Here is a 22,878-nt window from a genome sequence, read left to right as displayed (position 1 = left end):
CTCCCATACTGCTAGTTCAATGACTTTGTTTACCTTTTATATAAATGTACGTTAATTGTCTCTGCCTGATGACCAGGCTGGTCAGACAAGCAAATACACACTCCTTTGTCTAAGACAAACTGTGCTTATGCTTTGCTTGCCAAACACATTATAAGGATATAATTCTAGCACCTATCCACAATTCTTTGCACAAACCTTGTATATACATCACACAAGAATATTAATGATCAGTGAGTTATTAGTATTCCAGTGATATATTACATGCCACCTTTTGGGTATATATGATGACAACAGAGTGTTAGGTGTACTGAGTATGTTAGGTCTGACAAAAGTTGCTGACACAGAGTAGTGAACCACCAATGGGCCTCTGTGTCACAATGAGTGGTGGTTATTAATTATTATTATTATTACTTATTATTTCTTTTGTAAGCTGCATATGTATAGGGATCATTTCCCCCACTGAAATGCAGCTACCTCTGCGGTGATGGGCCACAGCCACACAGATCATTGATACAGGGCCTGATGCCAAGCCCACTAATGTCAGAAGGAGTCTTTCTATTGACTTCATCAGGGTTTGGATCAGGCCCATAGTGCACAACAGTGAAGAGATGAGACACTGAGTTTAAGGATGCTAGGAAGAACAGGTGGTCCTTTGGTGTGACATAATCCCACACGGCAACTTGGAGCCCAATTCCAGCAAAAGCTTACCCATCCCAGCAGTCCCAGTGAAATCAGTGGCACTCCTTGGTTGAGGAGGTTTGGGCCCTTGGATTCAAAGGTCTTCTCTAAAAGACACCAAAACAATTATCAGAGGAACAGCCGTGTTAGTCTGTATTCGCAAAAAGAAAAGGAGTACTTGTGGCACCTTAGAGACTAACCAATTTATTTGAGCATGAGCTTTCGTGAGCCACAGCTCACTTCATCAGATGTGTACCGTGGAAACTGCAGCAGACTTTATATACACACAGAGAATATGAAACAATACCTCCTCCCACCCCACTGTCCTGCTGGTAATAGCTTATCTAAAGTGATCAGCAGGTGGGCCATTTCCAGCACAAATCCAGGTTTTCTCACCCTCCACCCCCCCACACACAAATTCACTCTCCTGCTGGTGCTAGCCCATCCAAAGTGACAACTCTTTACATAATCAAGTCGGGCTATTTCCTGCATAGATCCAGGTTTTCTCACTTCCCCCCCACCCCCATACACACACAAACTCACTCTCCTGCTGGTAATAGCTCATCTAAACTGACCACTCTCCAAGTTTAAATCCAAGTTAAACCAGAATATCTGGGGGGTGGGGGGGGGGTAGGAAAAAACAAGAGGAAACAGGCTACCTTGCATAATGACTTAGCCACTCCCAGTCTCTATTTAAGCCTAAATTAATAGTATCCAATTTGCAAATGAATTCCAATTCAGCAGTTTCTCGCTGCAGTCTGGATTTGAAGTTTTTTTGTTTTAAGATAGCTATCTTAAAACAAAAAAACTTCAAATCCAGACTCCAGCGAGAAACTGCTGAATTGGAATTCATTTGCAAATTGGATACTATTAATTTAGGCTTAAATAGAGACTGGGAGTGGCTAAGTCATTATGCAAGGTAGCCTGTTTCCTCTTGTTTTTTCCTACCCCCCCCCAGATATTCTGGTTTAACTTGGATTTAAACTTGGAGAGTGGTCAGTTTAGATGAGCTATTACCAGCAGGAGAGTGAGTTTGTGTGTGTATGGGGGTGGGGGGGAAGTGAGAAAACCTGGATCTATGCAGGAAATAGCCCGACTTGATTATGTAAAGAGTTGTCACTTTGGATGGGCTAGCACCAGCAGGAGAGTGAATTTGTGGGGGCGGGGGGGGGGGTGGAGGGTGAGAAAACCTGGATTTGTGCTGGAAATGGCCCACCTGCTGATCACTTTAGATAAGCTATTACCAGCAGGACAGTGGGGTGGGAGGAGGTATTGTTTCATATTCTCTGTGTGTATATAAAGTCTGCTGCAGTTTCCATGGTACACATCTGATGAAGTGAGCTGTGGCTCACGAAAGCTCATGCTCAAATAAATTGGTTAGTCTCTAAGGTGCCACAAGTACTCCTTTTCTTTTTGCAAAACAATTATCTCAGTTTATCTACTTTGGAAGGGTGAAGGAATGAGTCGACCCTGCTGGAATTGAAATCAGCAGCTCCAGAGTACTTAGAGGTTTCAAACCTGATGCTGACTCCAGTGAGCCATCCTCTATAGCAGCTTCAGAAGGTTGTCTCTTGTAAAATGCCATGTGTCTTCAATTCCAACTGACTTCAAAGGGAGCTGAGAGCTCTTGACACCTGCTGCTAGTCTCAGCTCCTCCTGGCATCATGCCCATACAGACATTAATATAATTGTGTAAATATTACACAAAGCATGTAATGTACTGCACAAAGTTAGCGCGACCTCTTCTCCAAGAATTATTGGGGTATTCAGTGACCTCCTAGCCACTGCTGGCACTAATCCTTACAACTGTCTTTTATCTCAAATAACATGGTACCGTTTGTTGTTCTTTGTGTGACATCTTCTCTTGTCATGGCATGGTGGCCACCGTCTTGGCTGACACACTGGGGACCTCCAGAACTAAAAGCATGCATTGCTACAGCTTGAGTTAACGAGCCCCGGCTCTGTAGCTGGGGGCTGTAACAACTCATATCCCATGTGGGTCGGCACAGTGGGGGACCTGTAACACACACTTTCCATAGGCATCAGCTAAATGAGCATATAAAACGGGTCTACATAAAAGCCGCCTCTCCAGAACTCAGCATTGAAGCAAATCCCTAATGTAAGCCCCATTACACAGTCTGAGATGTCATTGCCTAGCAGAGTCCACGTTCCTTGAGAGGTGTTGGAGATGGATGGCTACGGACGGGCTAACCCTCCAGAGGCTGAGATGTTTAGTTCAGATAAGGCTGGGAAAAATGGCTGTGTAGCCAAAGTGCTTCTGCCTTTGCTCAACTGTCCACCAGCCACATTCATTTCAGCGCTCTGCTCAAAAAGATCGGGAGAAAATACTCAGGGTTTGCCAACATCAGCTGAACAGAATCAGTAAAGAAAACTAGCACTGAGCTCCTGCAAAGGCATTAGCAGCAATGGAGAGTAATAAACAAAATTCTAGGGGCAGGATCTCTAGTCCATTAAGGCCTCTCTATACTGCGGTGGTGGCACAAAGGGCCAGTCAAAGCACAGAAACAAGCCCTGGGGAATACCCCTGGCACAAGCAGGTTGTAGAGTTGTGGCCCCCAATGCAGAAAGTTTGGGGGCAAACTGAGCTGAGAGTGGCAGGGTGAGTTATGGAGGAGCTCCAGCCAAACACACTCCTCTCCAACAACTCTCTGCTTCCCAGGGCCAATAGTGAACCTTTTAGGTTCAGAGCATCAGTTAGCGCACCCCCAAGACTGCTTTAACAAGTGCTGGGAGCCACACAAGCTCCCAAATGTCCCCAGAATACGTGGAGCACAAAGGTGGTTTAAAGTGCCTCCTGTAATTCCTGCCCTCAGCACACGGACTGAGAATGGAGGCCATTGCATGTCGGTCAGTGCCTTTCTAGAGACCATTGGATTTTCCCAGGTTTATACTAACACACTGTGAGTACTCATAGAAGTTAGACATGGAAAAACCCTGCTAGGTCATTAGACCATCTCCCTGTCACTGCAGGATAAACAGGCTAAGATAAAATACTGTGTGTAAGCGAATACAATTATCTCCCTAAATTAACCTCATTTCTAGTTTAGCATGTTATTGAGAAAATCAAGACTGGCATCTTTTAAATCTTCTTTTACAAAATAAAAAAAAAATCCATCAAAATTCATAGCTTCCTCTGCAGGGCTTCCTGCACACTAAACAACCTATGCTTTCTTTTGTTTGTCTGCCGCTTTCTTCCTCTAAACATTTATTTTGTCTTTCCACTGCCTAGTAGGATATGTTTCAATAGAACAACTGATACGTGAGTTAGTACTGTATATATTTGCCTTTTATTTTGTTGGGCATCCCTACTACAAAGTTAAAATTCTAATGAAGAATAGAATGTATAACTGTGTCTCAAAACAGTTTAGATTTCACAACGCAGAACAAAGGTTTGCTACATTCTGTATACATTCATTCACTGAATATTTATCAGACAATACTCTACTAGACCTTCAGTCTGACTGTCAAATGCAGATTTGTATGGATGCTTTATGTGTTCATCTCATAGTTTGCTTAAAGGGTTTAATAAACTTCTAGACTGTGATTTTTAAAACTGCCTAAGGGATTGGGGTGTAATTAATGTTAATAGGAATTGGCCATCTAAATCCCCCTGAGGTCACTTTCAAAATTGCAGATTTAATTTTAAAAAATCAGCCAAAGTATTAGAGGCAAAATATGGCTAAAAGCTAATATTGCAGCAGCCGTAGCACTGAACTCTTGTAATTCATTTTAAACAGATGGAAAAATAAAGCTGTAATTAGTTTAAGAAAGAACAGAAAACCCCGGATGCAATCATTTAAGGACTGAACTGATTTTCAATAATAAGTTAGATGTAGAAATGGGGTAGAAAGAAAATAAAAAGCCAAAGCCAGGCGTTCTCAGTTCCAAGGGGATTGTGTCTGGCTTCTCCCCGCTCTGGTTCACCGTGGCTCTGCTTACAGATGTTGAAGCATATTGTCTTCATATGTGGAAATAGCTGCATTTTATGGGCCCGATCCTGTCCCTATCAAACTCAATTTAAAAGCAGCCCTTGAGTTCACTAGGAACAAGACTGGTGCTTGTTTCGATGTGATAAATGGGCATTCGCTGTGTCGGTGTGACTCAGCTGGGAGCACCTTTGCTTCAGGGGCAGAGATAATGGGCCCGGTCTCTTTCAATAAGGAAATAGCAATTTGGGGAATAAAGGACAGACCATCTTTAAAAACATAAAAATGACAGAGAGAGAAAATCCATTTCCAGGCCCGTGAACACCATTCCTGCGGGTCACCCACAGGCTGATTCAATGTTGTTGTAATCCACCTTCCCCACAAGACTGTGAAACCTGCCCACCTTTTATTCCTGAGTGTACCCTATGTAGGCACCCAGGGGGTCCGATCCAAAGCCCACAGAAGTTGGTGGAAGGGTGCCCAATAACTTTAATGGGCTTCAGATCAACACCATGGTGCAGAAGATAATGTTTCCTGTTGAGTCAGTCCCCAGGGCACTGTCATCCCGTGTGTTCTGCTTTAGCACTTGTTACTCTGCTGTGATATTAAATGAACTCTCTCAACCGCATCTATTTCTCTTTGAGAACACAACACGGTGGGGGCTCACCCAAGCTGAACTGCGACATGTAATCAACAGTCTCTGCCTCCTCTAGAAGAAATCCCTGAATGAACCAAAATGATTGTCTTTGATCCAACAGAAATTGTTTAAATATCTACTTTATCCAGCATTCCTTTTACAACCCATCTCTTTTCCCTGGTAAGCACCTAGCTCAACAAGGTGTGAGAAAAGAGAAGGGGCATTAGGTTTCTGAAAGAGAAGGGGATAAAAGGGGAGGTTTTTTACTCAATGTTTTTTAGATGAAAATTGACATGTGCCCCTGTTTGGAATTGGACCCCAGGGAGTGGCTGGAGATGGGCTGGCTTGCCACCCTATGTATTCTTGATCCAGTTGATAATAAAGTTGAAACATAAGTATTAAGGGTGACAAATACAGGGCAGGGCCTTCTCAGCTGAGATGCACAATGCCACACATCATAAATAGCACAGTAGAAAAACATTTTTTTTTTGAGATGCTGCATATCTGGTATTTAAAATCAAACCGTAAGAATATCTTAATAAGGATAAAACCAGTGTGTGCACAAGTGTTAAACCTTGCTCCAAAAGCATCTATTGGGGACCATTTTTAAAGCACTTTTTAGCACAGGGGTGGGCAAACATTTTGGCCCAAGAGCCACATCGGGGTGCGAAACTGTATGGAGGGTCAGGTAGGGAAGACTGTGCCTCCCCAAACAGCCTGGCCCCCGCCCACTTCCCACCCCCTGACTGCCCCCTTCAGAACCTCCCACCCATCCAACCCCCCCCTGCTCCCTGTCATCTGACTGCCCCGCCCCCTATCCATCCCTCCCCTACCCCCAGATAGGCCCCCCGGGACTCCCAAGCCCCATCCAACCGCTCCCTGTCCCCTGACTGCCCCCCGGGACCGCCTACCCAACTTGTTCACTGCCACCACCCCCTTACCATGCCTCTCAGAGCGGCAGGAGCTCGCAGCCCCACTGTCCGCGCGGCGGCATAGCTACAGGGGAGGGGGGACAGCAAGGGAGGAGCTGGGGGTGAGCCTCCTGGGCCAGGAGCTCAGGGGCTGGGCAGGACGGTCCCGCAGGCCAGATGCAGCCTGCGGGCCATAGTTTGCCCACCCCTGTGTTAGCACCTGAAAACTGTGTGTGTATGTAAAAACATGCACACATACAAGTAACACCTTTTGGAGGCCCTTTACAAAACTTCTGTTTTCTTCCTGGCAGCTTCTACAATGGTGTTATATATAGTGTTAGTATACATGGGGGCAGCATAAATACATTAGATTTAATATCAAAATGAATCGCACAGACGATACATAAATGAGCAAATCATTTATTTTCAAATGCAGTAAAAATGCTCCATTTTTTTAATTCAGAGGAGCTGTCACAAAACGTCCAGTCTGCTACACTAGAGTGTTGTGGAATCCAGACACTTTGCTACAGAATTTCGGTCCATCTTGTTATGAGCCTTGAGGACACCTGTTGTCTAATTCTCTCTCTGCTCTGTGAAGGGCAGTCCACAATACAGCTGGTCCTGGACAGCTGCTGCTGGCTGAATGCTACCATCCAGAATGACTGGGAAACTTGAAGGAGCATAGCAGTAACTGTGATTCATGCTTTAGTGAATTTTGCTAAGTAAAGGAAAAGGCACAGCTGAGGGAAATAGCCCCAGCTCTACAGGAGAAAGCAGGTCTGGCTGATGTGTGTTGCTTTTCACTCACAGAAATATCTGCAAAAAGAAAAGGAGGACTTGTGGCACCTTAGCGACTAACAAATTTATTTGAGCATAAGCTTTCGTGAGCTACATCCAATGAAGTGAGCTGTAGCTCACAAAAGCTTATGCTCAAATAAATATGTTAGTCTGTTTTCGCAAAAAGAAAAGGAGGACTTGTGGCACCTTAGAGACTAACACGGCTGCTACTCTGAAACCAGAAATATCTGTGTTTACTGGATTTTTTTTTAACTCTTACCACAGCAGGAATTGAAGATGGGGTCTCAGTCCGCCTATGAATTCCCTGGGAGTTATCAATGTCACTCGGAACTTTGCAACTATTCAAACATCCTTTTCTTGTGTGTGCTGCAGGATGGCTGAGAGGAACTGACACCTGTTGCCTCCCACTGTGAAGAAATGACTTCACACCCTCTTCAAGACTTTGAAGATGGTTTTAAAAAGACGCTAGAGTGCCCCACTTCTCCCTCACCTTGTCTCATTTGAGGTCTGTGCCTGCAGCAACCAAAGTAAATGGCAAAGCTCCTATGGTCAGGATCCAGTAAGGCAGGATCAGGCCCTCATTGAATTTATTAATTTTGTTATTTCTTTAGATTTAAGTCACAAAGCTCTAGATGCCCTAAGAGTTCATTAGAGCTACAATTGCAAACAGTGACCACACAGCAGCCAAAAAATAATCACATCAAAATAATGAATTCATTCAGCCGAAAGAGCAATAACAGATCCTCTAGCTTTCTCTCAGGAACATACACCCTACCTTTTCCAAAAACCTTATCAAAATTAATGGCTTTTGCAGCATCCGTGAAAGGGCTTCAAATGCCCCAGGGGAATACAGCTAGCCTCTGCAAATGTACCCCTCTTCCAGCCTCAGTGCATCATGTAGCTGTACTTTTAATTAAGAAAATCACATGCCTCCAACCAACGCACATCATCTCCTCTGAGCCTTGATGCCAGCTCATAGGCAAGAGTGGGAGTGGGGGTGGGGGTGGGAGGGGATCGACATTCACGTCGTTCTCCCCGTCAGTACCTGTCCTGGGCTAGGGAAGCAAATGATCCAAATTCGGTGATGAATCCTGGTCATGTGCCACCTGAGGCCCGTTGCGCATACACTGAGAAGATACTTGAGGGCCAACTTATCCCCAGCTCAAGCCATAGGCACCGACTCCATGGGTGCTCCAGGGCTCAGCCCACGCCGCTTCCCGCAGCCCCCATTGGCCTAGAACGGTGAACCACGACCAAACCTGTGGACACGGCAGGTAAGCAAACCGGCCCGGCCCGCCAGGGGCTTTCCCTGAGCAAGCAGCGCCCCTACTTTGGGAACCACTGCTCTAGGAGGAACATGGCTGCTGCTATGCCCCCTCATAAGGCACATCATATTCCCCTCTGTGCACCAGCCCTGTTGGTGAAGAGGAAAGGGTTGGGGACAAGTCCCCACTCTTTGGGGGCACTGTTCACACCCAGGGAAAAGGGGTGCCTCCCTGAATACAGAGGCTGCAGACTGCAGTTGGCTGTTATATAGGCCTCAAAGGGATCTTTCCTGTCTACCATCCCCATAGGAGCCCACATAAAGGCCAGGAACAATTTGGCCCTTACCATCTGTAAAGCACATTTGGGATGAAAAGCAATATGATGGCTATATTTAGCTCTGATTTTTCTCCATGGCTGTTATTTTATGCTGTTTTGACTGAGGTTTCCTGCTGGGATTCTGCCAGACACCTATCATTTCAGCGCTGGAAATATGCATTGTAAGAAAAGAATCTTTCCCTTGATTCCCTGATTTTAAAATAATCTAGATTAACAAAGCCACCCACCAACTGGGCTTTATCGTCCATGATTCGTTAATGTTGCATGTTATTTTCCATTGTGTCTTGGCTAAAACCTCGAAAGGAAAAGAAGCTCTTTCCCTGCTCACTTTTTAAAATTATTAATCATGTTTATTATGCTAGTGACTAGAGCATAACCAACATCGGGGTCCCATTGTGACAGGCACTGCCCCAACACAGAGTAGGAATCAATCCCTGCCCTGAAGAGCTTACAATCTAAATAGGCAGGACAGACATTAAGGGGAGAGGGGGAAGAACACACAAGCAGAGTGAACTGAGAGATGTCATGTACCATGATTCGGGGGGCTGGGGATTAGTAGATGGAAAGACAAAGGAAGGGAGGGAAGCATTGAAGAGAGGGAGGTGGCAGGGCCAAGGCAGGAAGAAAGAGGATAAGAGAGGCAGGTGTGGAATGAGGCTGAGGTGAGGAGACTGGGAAGGAGGGGGGTTGGAGCACACAGCAGAGGGGAGACAATTTCCAGTCAATCATCAGCATCCATCAGTCCCTGCTACAGCTGCTTCTGCAGCTGCTCTACCAGCTTCCGCCTCTGACTTTTGTGTCTCATCTGATGAGGTTCCTCAAAAAGGTGTATGGAGGGCACCCATCACGTGACAGGATCAGGCCCTCTGAATTATCCCTCAGCAGTTGGTGGGGAAAGATTATCATTGATCATTACAGAGGTTATCTCCTAGGTGTGGAATGCAATGTGATTCTTATTCCACTCCAAAGCTGTCTGAGGATTTGAGGCTGGGAGGAGTACTGGAGAGAATTGCTGGCACCAGGGAGGGGAGGAGAAGCTACTGTGGAAGTCTCAATGCCTGGAGAGGGTGATGTTTGGAAGTGGTTAAACTGTGTTGAATCAATTGCTCAGAACATTTAAAGGTAGGTGCCTCCCTCACCGCCATGTCATGACTGTAGAGCCTAACGATTGACATTTAGCCTGAGATTAAAATGAATGAGAGTTGAGCATTTAAATCCATAAGGTATCTTCGAAAAAACCCTCAGACATAAGCTGTATTTCTGACAGAACTGTAGATAGCCCAGATACAACTGCAACGATATCTGAGCCATAGCTCTTGTGGGCCTGATGCTACTCTGGATGAGTCAATGGGTTTCCCCATTGGCTTCCATTGGAGCAGTCTCAGCTCCTAGAGGAGAGAATGTTGGTTCAATGAGGAAATACCCTCAAGAACTCCAGCAGTCCCAGCCACTTTGGTTTCCTGGTCCCTCCTGCAGCTTTATCTATTCACTCTGTGAGAGCCTATTGTTCAATATATAAAAGTTGCTCAGTTAACAGCTACACTTATCAGAGTGGTAGCCGTGTTAGTCTGTATCAGCAAAAAAACCCGAGGAGGACTTGTGGCACCTTAGAGACTAAAAAATTTATTTAGGCATAAGCTTTTGGGTGTCACAAGCTACACTTATGTTACCCTTGTTTATAGGTTAGACTCACTAGAATGATCATGGTTCTCTGACTACAACCAAATGAATCAAAACTGAGCCGGTTAACCTTAGAACTTTATTAGCATCTTGCAGACAGACCAACTCCACTTTGGAAGACTCTTCAAAGCAGCAGGAGAACTAACTGTGCTAGACCAAAGGAATTAGTCACTGCTGCATCCTCCTGGCATGAAGGAGTTTCTCCGTTTATTTTTCCTGTCATATGCTTGAAACAAGTTGTAGGAAGAAAGAACGTTTTTGGGGACTGATAGGAAACGTGTCATTTTCAGCACTTGTGCAGTCAACACGGACTGACTGACTAACAGCCATAACTCTGTGCCTCATAAAACAAAATACCAAGCTACCGAGGTCCTGGGTTGATGTCAAGAAATAATTTCAGACATGTGATAAAGGGCTTGATCCAAACCCCATCAAAGTCAATTAAAAGACTCCCATTGATTTCAGTGGGATTTGGATCAGGTCTAAATGGAAGCATTTTTAACTGACTTGGGGAACACAGTCAGGGCTACTGGTGGAATCTGAATTGCAATTTTCATGAATTTCAGGAAGGTCTGATTGCTTTATTTTGGAAAACTTCCAAGGACATGATTCTAGTCCCACTTACCAGTGTAAATCAGGAGTAATTCAGTTAAAGTGAGGGGAGACCTAGGCCCTAAAATGCTATTAAACTTGTTTTTAAAGTACTTTGTAGCCTTAATTGTGTCTCTTGATGGAAATTTTTTTGGTTTGTCTGGGAATTGTCCCTAGATCACCGTATAATGAAATGCATTCTGATTGTAGAGAGCCCCCGGCTTTTCACACATACTTTCATTCTCATCAGTAGAGATGTTGCTAGAGAGGTTCTAAACTCCATGTTAGGATTTCCCTTTTAGCTAGAGGCATTTTCTTGAATATCAGACAAATGTAATATACTGTTGTCGCATTTTGGGTGCGATCCAGACCAGTGAGAAGTTGTGTCACTGCCTGCCCCGTGACTCTGGGTGCCTTAAATGTTCTGCTGCTGTGGCTCACAGCCTGGATGCTGACAGCCAGAAAATAAGTGAGCACTGAGTGTTTGTGTGTTTAGCAGCTCTGACTCAGTGCTCTTATTCCTGCAGCCTGCTTGTTACACCCCAGCCCCACTCTGGTATCTACCAGCAATGGTTACTACTAGCCAAGTGACTCCAATAAAACCCCAAACCCAGAGTTCCCCCAAACTGTGTGCTCTGCAATGTCCAGCCCATTCTTGAGCCATTCAGAGGAATAATAATTTGTTTGCTTTTCAAAGAGTCAGTACCCAGCAGCTTGCCTCATTAACTGGATTAATAATCACTTCAATTCAAATACAGCACTGGATTAGTTTCAATTAAAACAAAGCAAGTTTATTAACAACAGGACATAGGTTAAGTGATGCCAAGTAAAAGAAATAAAGGTTGAGGTGGTTACAAGCAAATAAAAGTGAAGAACATGCATCAAAATCTAAAACTTAATCTAGCAAGGTACAGCCTTTATTTACGATGGTTTCTCTCACCAATCACTCTTTGTCCAGCCTGGCTGACAGTGTCTGAATTAGGACCTTCCACAGAAGTACAGGGTGCTGGTTCCCCTTGTCTTCCAAGGTGAAGGACAACTTGGGGTTCTTTGTCTCTCTCTTGTATAGTTCAGTGAACCTTTGAAATAAATTCTTCTGAAGGTTCCCACCCAAAATAAACGTCATTCCAGCTATGAGGAAGGAGACATGGAGTCTGGTGGGGAAGGAAGTTCTGTGCTGGTTTCTTTCCATGCTGGTGTTTGCTAAAATGTAAATTGATCTGTTCCTGCCCTCTAGATGCAAATAAATGGCCACTTGCCATGTGATTGTTAATTGACTCTGATGACACCTGGCTGGAGGAATAGGCTTGTCCTTTGTCTGGGAGAAACCTGTTTCCCCACTCCCCAGACTTGTCTGATAAACATGTTTTAGTTCCACATTTCCTTCCTTCCTTTGTATGGTCCCTTGGGCATTTACTGTACATACACCATGCAAGAATATTAATGATCAGTGTGATTAGTTTTCCAATGGTCATTTATATGACACACCAGATACAGTTTGACATTAATTAATTGAGGTACACTGAACTGGTCAGGCCAGCTGAAACTCCCTACCAGATACCAATGAGCCTCTTGCATTAGGATGCTGTTAGGGTTACACCCATAGAACTCCCTCAGTCAATCAGTGGATCTGGAATAAAAATTTTATTCCTGCTACAATAACATATTGAAAGATCACATCTTAAAATGGACTTTTGTGCTCATCAGAAAGAGACTCCACCTATGCCACTGCATTCATGTCACAAGGTTTCCAGCAGAACTGTCACCGTTTCTACTTTGACAAATCTAATGGAGTGTGTGGTGACTGGTGTATTGCAAACTCCTGCTGAAAAGATGTCCCTCAGGAATAAAACATTACCATTGAGAGATACACCTGATTATTGATTTTATCAGTAGTATTATTATGTATTATTTGGATTGTGGTCATGCACCAGGACCCCTAGGTGCTGTCCAACCAGAACAAAAAGATGGGTCCTGCCCCAAAGAGCTAAATCATCCTTAGAAATCATTTGATGATCAGTAACACAATGGGACTCCTGATAATTCAATGGCTTTATACACATGGGACACAGGTATGTGCTATGCACTACTGAGGTTGTGGTATTCCTTATTCTATGTGCCGCTGGATGAAAAAAGTGCTATGGGTTATTTCTGTTAGATAAAATATAAATACAGTCAACGTGGAGACAGATTTTGCTTGATGTAGAGTCTGAACTAGACAATGTGAGGCTTCCTTTACTGCCTTCTCATGCATTAGACCTCTTTTCTTCTATTTATACCCTGCTACTCCCCCATGGGTTGTAACCAATTTCCATTATTTCCATTACCCTTGTTCCATCATAAAAGATAAAAGCCACGGTTATCCCTCTGGGGCTGTTAATAGCACAATGGCACATAGGACCTTTCTGGTGCTTTTAAACGAACACAGTGTTAAACGTTCACAAAAACTGATCGCTTTTTTATTTCCAGTAAAAAAATAATGGAAATGTTTGTACCTTGCAGGTGCTGTTGTGATTGCCTTCGTGGTCTGCTGGCTTCCTTATCATGTTCGGCGTCTCATGTTTTGCTATGTTCCAGCAGATCACTGGACAGAGTGAGTCATTATTTTGAAGTAGAATGCAATTGTACCATGTCACTGCAGAGGTCTAGGGGCCAGACTGTGCTCCCCTTACTTCACCTGAGTACCATGTTATTCAACTACTAGCACCTTTGGGGTCAGTAGTGGGTATGGTGATATTTAATAAGGAGATCAGAATCTGGCCCTGAAGTTTTACAGGGAAAATAAGAACTTAAGAAGGTCTCAAAATTGTCTTCAGCTTGATTTTTTTATTACAGGTTTTAACAGCTGGATCCCAAAGATGTATGTGCTGGGAAACATTAGCTTTCATTCAAACAGCATCCGATTATCTCATGTTGGCAATCACAAAATTACCACCTGTTACTAGTACAGTGACCAGTTTTCACCTCTGCCAGTCCCTAAAAAATCCTTGGTTGGATCATTTTTTATCCATCCTAAGTGGATTGTTGGTATGCATCTAAGACCCAGAGACATTAGGTGTAAGGTGGAGCATCTCATGTCAAAACACAATTTAGTTCCAAAAAGCTACATTTTCCAGGTGATAGGAGAGAATCCACAGACAGAAAAATAGCTGCATCATTTCAACATACAAATGCATCTTGGTTTTAGAAAAGGTACCAACCTGATCTCTTTCTTTGAGAAGATAACCAATTTTCTAAATAAAGGAAATGCAGTAGATCTAATCTACCTGGATTTCAGTAAAGCATGACACAGTTCCACATGGAAATTATTAGTTAAATTGGAGAAGATGGGGATTAATATGACAATTGAAAGGTGAGTAAGGAACTGGTTAAAGGGGAGACTACAATGGGTCATGCTGAAAGGTAAAATGTTGGGCTGGAGGGAGGTTACTGGTGGAATTCCTCAAGGAATGGTCTTGGGACCAATCTTATATAACATTTCCATTTATGAAGTTGGTGCAAAAAAGTGGGAGAATGCGAATAAAATTTGCAGATAACACAAAATTGCAAGGTATTGCAATACGGAGGAGGACTGGAATATCATACAAGTAAATTTGGATGACCTTGGAAACTGAAGTAATAGAAATGGGCTGAAATTTAACAGTGCAAAATTCAAGGTCATGTACTTAGGGACTAACAACAAGAATTTGGAAGCCACAGAGGAGAGGAAAGACCTGAGTGTATTGGTCAATCACAGCATAACTATGAGCTGACAATGCAATGCAGCTGTGAAAAAGGCTAATGCTATTTTAGGATGCATCACGTAAGGTAGTTCCTATAGAGATAAGGAAGCCATTATACAAGGAGAAACCTCATCTGGAATACTTCGTGCAATTCTGGTTTCCCATGTTTAAGAAAGATGAACTGAAACTGCAATAGGTGCAGAGAAGGACTACTAAAGATGATTAGAGGAATAGAAAACGTACCTTATGAGAGGAGACTCAATGAGCTTGGCTTGTTAGGCCTAACAAAATGAAGGCTATGGGAAGACAGGATAGCTCTCTATAAATACCTCAGAGGGATAAACACCCAGAAGGGAGAATAGTTATTTAAGGGCCAATGTTGGCACAAGAACAAATGGATATAATTAGCCATCAATAAATTTAGGCTTGACATTAGACAAAGGCTTCTAACCATCAGAGGAGTATAATTCTGTAACAGCCTTCCAAGAGAAGTAAAGGACGCAAAAAACATTACTTGTTTTAAGACTAAGCTTGATAAGTTTATGGAGGGAATGTTTTGATGAGATGGGTCACAGGCCATTGTAGGCAATCTGTGACTGCTATTAGCAAATATTAGCAAATAGCTAGAGATGGGACACTAGAGGGGAGGGTTCTGAATTACTATAGAGAATTATTTCCCAGGTGTTCAGCTGCTGGGTCTTGCCCACATGCTCAGGGTCTAACTGATTGCCATCTTTGGTGTTGGGAAGGTAATTTCCCCTAGGTCAGATTGGAAGAAATCATAGGGGTGTTTCACCTTCCTCTGCAGCGTGGGGCACGAATCATTTGCTGGTTTTAATGAGTGTAAGCGGTGGATTCTCTGTAACTTGAAGTCTTTAAATCATTATTTGAGGACTTTGGTAACTTAGCGAAAGGTTATAGGCCTACTCCAGAGTGGGTGGGTGAGGTTCTGTGGCCTGCAGTGTGCAGGAGGTCAGACTAGATGATCAAGATGGTCCCCGCTAGCCTTAAAGTCTATGAGAAGAGTGGAGTAGGTTAATTGCTAAGTTTAGCAGTGAAAGGACAGAATTAACATATAGGAATCATCATCCATTTGCAGGGGCCAGTGGCCTGATTTTCAGACAGTTTAGGTGGGCAGTTATGCTTGTAATTGCACACCTAGTTTATATGCACATGTACTGATGTTGCTCACATAAAAGATGACAATAGCACATGCAAATACATCCTATTAGCTATATGCTCATGCAATTATCCAGTTTTTTCCATAGTCATGGCAACTGCATGTGCAGAACAGGTACATAATAGAGCATACGTTTTGCACATGCAATTGTGCACCTAAAGTTTTTGAAAATCTAGCCCCAGATTCCTTGAGGTGAAGATGACAGGAGATGTGTTCAGCGAAGGATCTAACCATTACTCAGATAGTTCTTTTACAATATTACATCCTCCTTCTCTGAAAAGAGTTCTGTTTCCCGCAGTGAATAGGAGAGGAGGGGAGCGGAGGACATTTCTACAATGCTAAAATGCAGCTAAACTAAGATATTATTAAAATGTCATAAATTCCAAGCACAAGAAACAGTGATTTCCAGTAGAGCAGTCCACCAAAACAAATTGTATATCCTGCCATGGTAACAACCGGATTTTAGATTTAATAGAGAAAATAGACTCGTAGGCATGCATTGGAGCAAACTGTTATTTCTTGTTTACTTTACTATAAGAAAAGCACTTAAAGCAGCAAGCAGTTATGTAACAATAACATTTGCTCTGAGCAAAAGGAATAGACAACTTTGTCTGCAGTTAACATAGATTGATGTGTTCCATTTGCAGTTTAACATTTTTTAAAAGAGATGATTAATTTTAAGGAAGTCCTGCAATTACAGATATATTATGAATGGTGAGCTACCAATATTGCTGATTAATTAATTGCTTATGGTGGTTTGACATAAGTTCATTCACAAATATGCCCATGTCTGAACAAGAGAAATCTTGTTCTTTTGAATTAATACCTCATAGCTACAGACCAACGATGTATTTGTAATGATTGGAACGGGCCACCAATTCTTACCACACAGGGTTTAAGGTCTGTGTTTTGGGGTTGCTAAAACATCACAGGTCTATCTGTGATCAGGCAGAAGAGCACAAGGTCTGATTTTCAAGCATGCTGAGCATCTGTACTGCCCATTAAGATCAGTGGAGCTCTCTGTACCTCTGCAAATGAGTACCCTACTACCTAGACTACACCTACACTATGAGCTAGGGGTTTGGTTCCCCTGCTCATGCTACCTCGCTGAGAGCTAGCGTGAGTATAAATAGCAGCGTAGCTGCGGTGGCCCTGGTTGTGACAGCAGAGGCGCGAGGGAGCTGTGCTGAGTACAAACCCTTCTGAACCTGGGAGGTATGTGCTCGCTCTGCTGAGCTACGCAGCTATTTACACCCACCCTAGATCTCACTGAGCTTGTGCAAACATGTGTACATGAGCAAGGGGCTCACCCCCCTCGCTCGTAGTGTGACGTAGCCATTTATGCCTATGAATTCTACCTGCTCACACCTAGTAATCCAGGGATTTTAGTCCAGTGGCTGGACCCTTCCTACTGAAAATGCTGTCTCTCATCAGCTTATTCCCCTGCTCCACAAGAATCACTCCACCCTGTCAGAACACACCACCCAGCATTCTTCTAACCTGGCTTGCACCCTGGCGGCATCCGCCCAGCACGATGATTGTGCCTTTAATTCAGATGATCTTGCGATTCAGTTTATTGTGGGAATGATCAAATGGTGCTTGTCTAAATACATCCATCCTTTTTCCTGTAGCAGCCTGAAACCAGCTCTAAAGAGGAACCTAGTCTGAGATGAACCAGGGTCCTTTTTCAGTTAATGTTTACGGAAACAAAAACAAAGCAGAGACTCTCACTTCATATTAAATTGCTGTTTATAACTGGTTAATAAATGATAAGCAAATTATAGACATGAGTAGTATTTGTTATAGAGGGTTATAAGCAACGTATTGTCCTGCTGGACTCTATGGCAATCTATAACCATTGATTATCCATTTGTTAAAACATCTATTCATCATTTATTATTCTCTTTATAAAGGGAATCAATATGAAGTATGATCCTGGACAGCATTCATGATTTTAGAGACCAAGATTTCTCCAGAAGAGACTTGGTTGTGGGTACCTGCCTTGAGACAGTCCCTTTACGATGTCTCAGGTTGGGCAGTCAAAAATTAAGGCACCTAAAATCGCTAGTCACTTGAAAATTGTGGCCTTAGTGAAGAGGAACCTGTGAAGATTTTCTGTGTGTATGAGTCAGAAATCTTGTATATTTCTGTAGGGATAAACCACAGTAAAGAAACTATTAAAGTGTGTTAAGAGGACTGAATAGACCAAAGTTAACATTTGTTGATCTTTAGAAAGGAACTGCTTGAAAGGATACTTACTTTCACAGTACTTCCTTTGGCCAGAACAAAGGGCACCAGCACTGCAAGCTACTCGAATTTCACATTTTCTTTATAATTATTAACACCATCAGGAACTAAGTGACAAGCTCTTTCAGTCTGGAAGATGTGCACGTTCCCAAACAAGTGCACCTCTGGCTGCCTTCAGCTGCCACCATATCCTAGCACTTTGTAGCCATTAAATCAGAGACACTGACGTGGGTTCTGCAATAGACTGTGGTTTTCTCTGGAGGTCTGTGTGTCATAACCCTTAAAAGCCTTTTGCACAGAGCAAAACCCTATAATCAGGATTCATGCTATCATGTTGACAGCCTTAGAATGGTGCACAACCTCTCAGGCCACTAAAAATAACTGTCCTGACTGTACAAAGTTTGGCATATACCTATGACAACTCTCATAAGTAATTAGAGAAGGCAGTGCAGTATCTTATACACAGTTCTTCAGTCTGTAGACATTGCCGTGCCTTCTACCCTTGCAGTGTTTGCACATCACACTAAAACCACCTGTTTATTATCAAGCTGATGAGTTCCTGGCCATAGTCTGGTTCCTACATACCTATAAGCAATGGAAGTTTTGCAGTTGACTAAAATGGGAACAGGATGGAACTCCTGTATGGGTTATAGTTAGATCTGGTTGAAAAACAGGTCGACAATTTCACTAAGAAGTTTGCTGAGGTAATCTCTTTTAACATACCGTCTGTTGGTGAAAGTGACAAGCTTTCAAGCTGCACAGAGCTCATCTTCAGGTCTGTGCAGCTGGAAAGCTTGTCTCTTCCACCAACAGAAGTTACTCCCTCAAAAGATATTACCTTGTCTTTCCTACTCTGGGACTGAAAAGTGGGGGTTTGGTCAATGAAATTTTTCAAGAATGATTTTGAAAAGAATTTGTTAAAAAAAGTCTGTGAGGATATTGATGAGAAATGCTGAGGAAAAATTAAAAAAAAATTCTATGTCAATTTTTCAGCAAAAAGTTTCATTTTCAGAAAAAGGCCATTAAAAAAATGAACAAATTGTGCAAAAAATATTGACCAACACTAGATATGTTATCACAGTGATACAAGCTCCTCATCAGATAGCAAAGTTGTTCCCAAGAACCACATCCAAAGTCCATTGAAGTCAATAGGAATAATTCTGTTGACGTCAATGGGCTTTGAATCAGGGCCCTTATGTAGAACTTTGTTTTAACAGAGGTGGACAGAAAACACTAAATATTTTCCGCAAACATTTTTTGAAAGAAACAAAACTCTCCCCTCCTCCTCCCGTCCCACCCCCAAAAAAACACTCATGGAAATTTTCTAGCTTTTCAGTGGAAAAACTAAAAATGTTCTGGTTTTCAAAATCTGAAAACAATCAAAAACTGAATATTTTCCAGTAGTTGAAAACTGAAAAACAAGCAAAAAGCAAACATTTCTTCAGTTTTGAAAGCTGAAAGATTTGGAGCCTTTCACTGAAAATCTGGAAATCTTCTAATGACACACAAAAATGTTTGTTTCCAAAAAAGGCCATTTTTCATTGAAAAAACACTTGGGACTGAAAAATTTCAACCAGCTCTATTTTGTAACCCTCAAACTCTATTTTGTATCTTTCATGTCCAGAATTCACTGAAAAATCCTGTTATTGTCAACCATAAAATGACATCTCCTCATAAAATGTATCTCCTCAAAATATATATTCGTTCTACCACAGAGACTGATTCAATGCATCAATGCAGTTCTCACTGGCTTGAGAGAGGAGGTGACAGCATATATTATGATGTCTTAGCTCTGCCATAGATACTGCAGTGTAGACAACCCCACTTAAGCAGCCTTTGTGGTAAACATGCATATATTTGTGCATCATGTAGGGCAACGTTTCAGTCTAGCCTTTTTAATTTCAGGTGTGTCTATAGACAAGGCAAATCGTGGTGGGATATAAAAATCACATGCTTCAAGGTTTAAAACAATTTCTAAGTATTAGGGGATTAGGTTGAGATGTTTGTGAGGGGGTGATTATCCCACATCTATCTACTGTTAGGATTTTTGACGGATTTTAACTTTCCTCTGAAGTATTTGGTGCTGGCCACTGTTGGACTAGATGGCCCACAGGTGATATCCAGTATGGTAATCCCCATCCGCTGAAAATCTGGCTTCCATTTTCTCTAACCCTGCAATTGTAAGTTATTCATACTCTCCTCCCGCACTCAAATTTCCTCTTTTCTTGTTCTGTTCCATCAGGTTCCTTTATAACTTCTACCACTATTTCTACATGTTGACAAATGTCCTCTTCTACGTCAGTTCTGCTATCAATCCCATCCTCTACAACCTGGTGTCTGCAAACTTCCGCCAGATCTTCCTCTCCACGCTCATATTCCTGTGCCTGCCGTGGAGGAAGAAGAAAAAGAGACCCAGCTTCACCAGGAAGTCCAACAGCATTTCTAGCAACCATACGTTTTCCAGCCAAGTCACTAGGGAAACAACATACTGAGACCCGAATGAAGTCAAAGGAAGGGAGAATGTGTTTCAGCATGGATTTAGGACATGAGAGAGACCTCTGCGACCTTAACGCATGGTCTCTAAATTCACCATAACACGAATGTGTTTAGCAGTCTCATTTTTGTTGGAACAAATAGGCTTCATTCTGCCAGTAACTTTGGGGTTATTTTAAAGCATCAGCCTTGCCTCTTGTGAATAATGTCTACGCATTTTTGTAACTTCGGTACGGCATAGATTCAGATGCAGTGTAACCTGGGAAGCCACAGCACTTCTTCAGCCTATAAATGTCAAGCTTAGGCAACTCATATTGTGCTTCGTCCTTTTCTCCATGCAGAGATGCCATGCTAAAGTTGAAGAGCTCAACATTGTTTCTCTTGGTGGCACTGAGCTGAGACGTTAATGAGGAGCAAGGCAGTTTTGAGTGAAAAGGGATATTTTTTGAGGGGGGGGAGTAGTAATCCAAGAGGTGATAAAAGAAAGAGGAATGAAAATAATGGAATCAATAGGGAATATAGCACTCAGGGAGCAAGGTGGCTATTTATAGAACTCATTCTGAATTCTGATTAATTAAACCAGGGTGTCCAGGAGACCCAATTTAGTGTCCCTATATTAAATAACAAAATAATGATAATGCCTTACCTAGATTAGGATGGCACCTTGGAAAACACTGTTCAGTGCTCTTAGGGGACAAGTTTCAGAGTAACAGCCGTGTTAGTCTGTATTCGCAAAAAGAAAAGGAGTACTTGTGGCATCTTAGAGACTAACCAATTTATTTGAGCATAAGCTTTCGTGAGCTACAGCAAGGGACAAGGATCATCTTTTTGTTAGGTGTGTGTATAATGCCCAGCACAATGGGGCCTCGATACCTATTGAGTCCTTTCAGCAAGGTCATCACACAAATACATAAAATAATAAATAATAATAATAATAATAATGACAAAGGCTAGAATGCTAAAATCGAGGCAAATCTTATTGTTAAAAACAAATAAGAGGGCAATCTTACATTTAGCTTCATAGCCAAATCCCATTTTTACCACTGAAAAAAGGTAAAAAGTTATTGAGCCATATCAAGAGGTGAGCAAATGCCTGGACCATGATGAGTGAGGGCTGCTAATGGATGAAGGAGAGGCATAGAGCAACCTGCATGAATTCTGCAGGCCACAGATAATTGATTGATTTCTTAGCCACTGTTATTCCAGTTTTTCCTCAATTTGCAGCTGTTTTATTAGAGAGGTTGCTGATATCCCAAAGGGCAAGCTCAAGTCCAAGGTACAAGGGCCACAAAAGACTTTAGTGCAATTTGCTTATTCTGTGACTGAATTATCTGTATTTCCTGTCATTTTTTAACTGGTGTCTTTACCAATCTCTAGCCGCAGATAACACAACTGAAGAATTAACAGAAAACAAGATGATTTAAATTCAGGATTCCCAGTTCCAAAACCAGACTAGAGGGCAGCCGAGAAAATGGTTGGGTCTGAATAGGCCAGTGTAATAGGATGGTTTGCCTCTTAAGGGCTGGAGCTAGCCAACCCTGATTACAGAATGAGCCACTCCTGGGAGAGATTAGGGTGACTGCCCTATAAAGAGCAGCAAGAGGGCAAAATGAAGTAGAAAGAGGAGTAGGAGTAGAGGGAATGGCAGTGAGTGAAAGGTTTCTGCAAGGAAGACTCTGAATCTAAGGGAGCTATGACAGAGAGGAGAAGCAGTAATCCGGAGGCTCCTAATAGGGATCCTGACTGAGAGAAGGGTTTGGACCTGGAAGCCAGAACCAGAGGGCTGAGGTTCAGTCAGGTAAAGCCTGGGAGTATGAGGCTTAGTTCCTACTAGAGACCCTGACTAGCAGAGTGTGACTGAATTAATGTTGGGACCAGAAGGTCCAATATGTAAGAACTCAATAAATGGGACCCCAGAAGGGGAATGCTGTAATTACCTGTCAATGGTGAGTTATTAACAGGCCTGAATAGGGGAGAAGTTGGTAGCCAGACACCAGAGAGTGACCTCTGGCCACAAAGAAGTGCTCAGGAGGTGACTGGCTCTGTTAGTCAGTCATGTTCTGACAGGAGGTGTGTACATACAAACCAATTTGTGGCATAAATCCTCTTGGTTAAATGAATGCTTAATACAGGCATTCAGCCCAGCTGTTGAGGGGTAATATGTATTCAACCATGGCTGCATGCAGGCAGCAAACCAAAGCTATGGTCAGAGGAAAAGTGGGACTTGGATCAGATCTAACCCTAGATTCGGATTTGTGAACCTTTTATCCGAACGGGCTGTGTAGCTTTAGGGTTTGAATTAATGCTCCCATCTCTACCAGCCAACCATCTAATGCAACAAAATACACCAAAAACACAGGCCCCACATAATAAGCTAAAGGAGTAACTCTGC

At 42.7% G+C, this 22,878-nt stretch overlaps 1 protein-coding gene across 1 annotated transcript in view; it reads left to right on the top strand.

The window, feature by feature from the left end:
• The window catches only part of NTSR1 (neurotensin receptor 1), a 105,828-nt gene extending 83,409 nt beyond the window's left edge, over positions 1-22,419 (top strand). The window contains exons 3-4 of the mRNA XM_048820281.2: positions 13,347-13,437; positions 20,236-22,419. Of these exons, the coding sequence (XP_048676238.1) occupies positions 13,347-13,437; positions 20,236-20,485 (341 nt within the window). The 3' untranslated portion in view covers positions 20,486-22,419. The remainder of the gene's footprint in view (positions 1-13,346; positions 13,438-20,235) is intronic.
• The last annotated feature ends 459 nt before the right edge of the window (positions 22,420-22,878 follow it).

The sequence above is a fragment of the Caretta caretta genome, chromosome 13 (assembly GCF_965140235.1).
Source record: "Caretta caretta isolate rCarCar2 chromosome 13, rCarCar1.hap1, whole genome shotgun sequence".
Lineage (NCBI taxonomy): Eukaryota > Metazoa > Chordata > Testudines > Cheloniidae > Caretta > Caretta caretta.
Note: the sequence above shows the minus strand (reverse complement) of the source record. Positions and strands in the feature narration are given on the sequence as shown.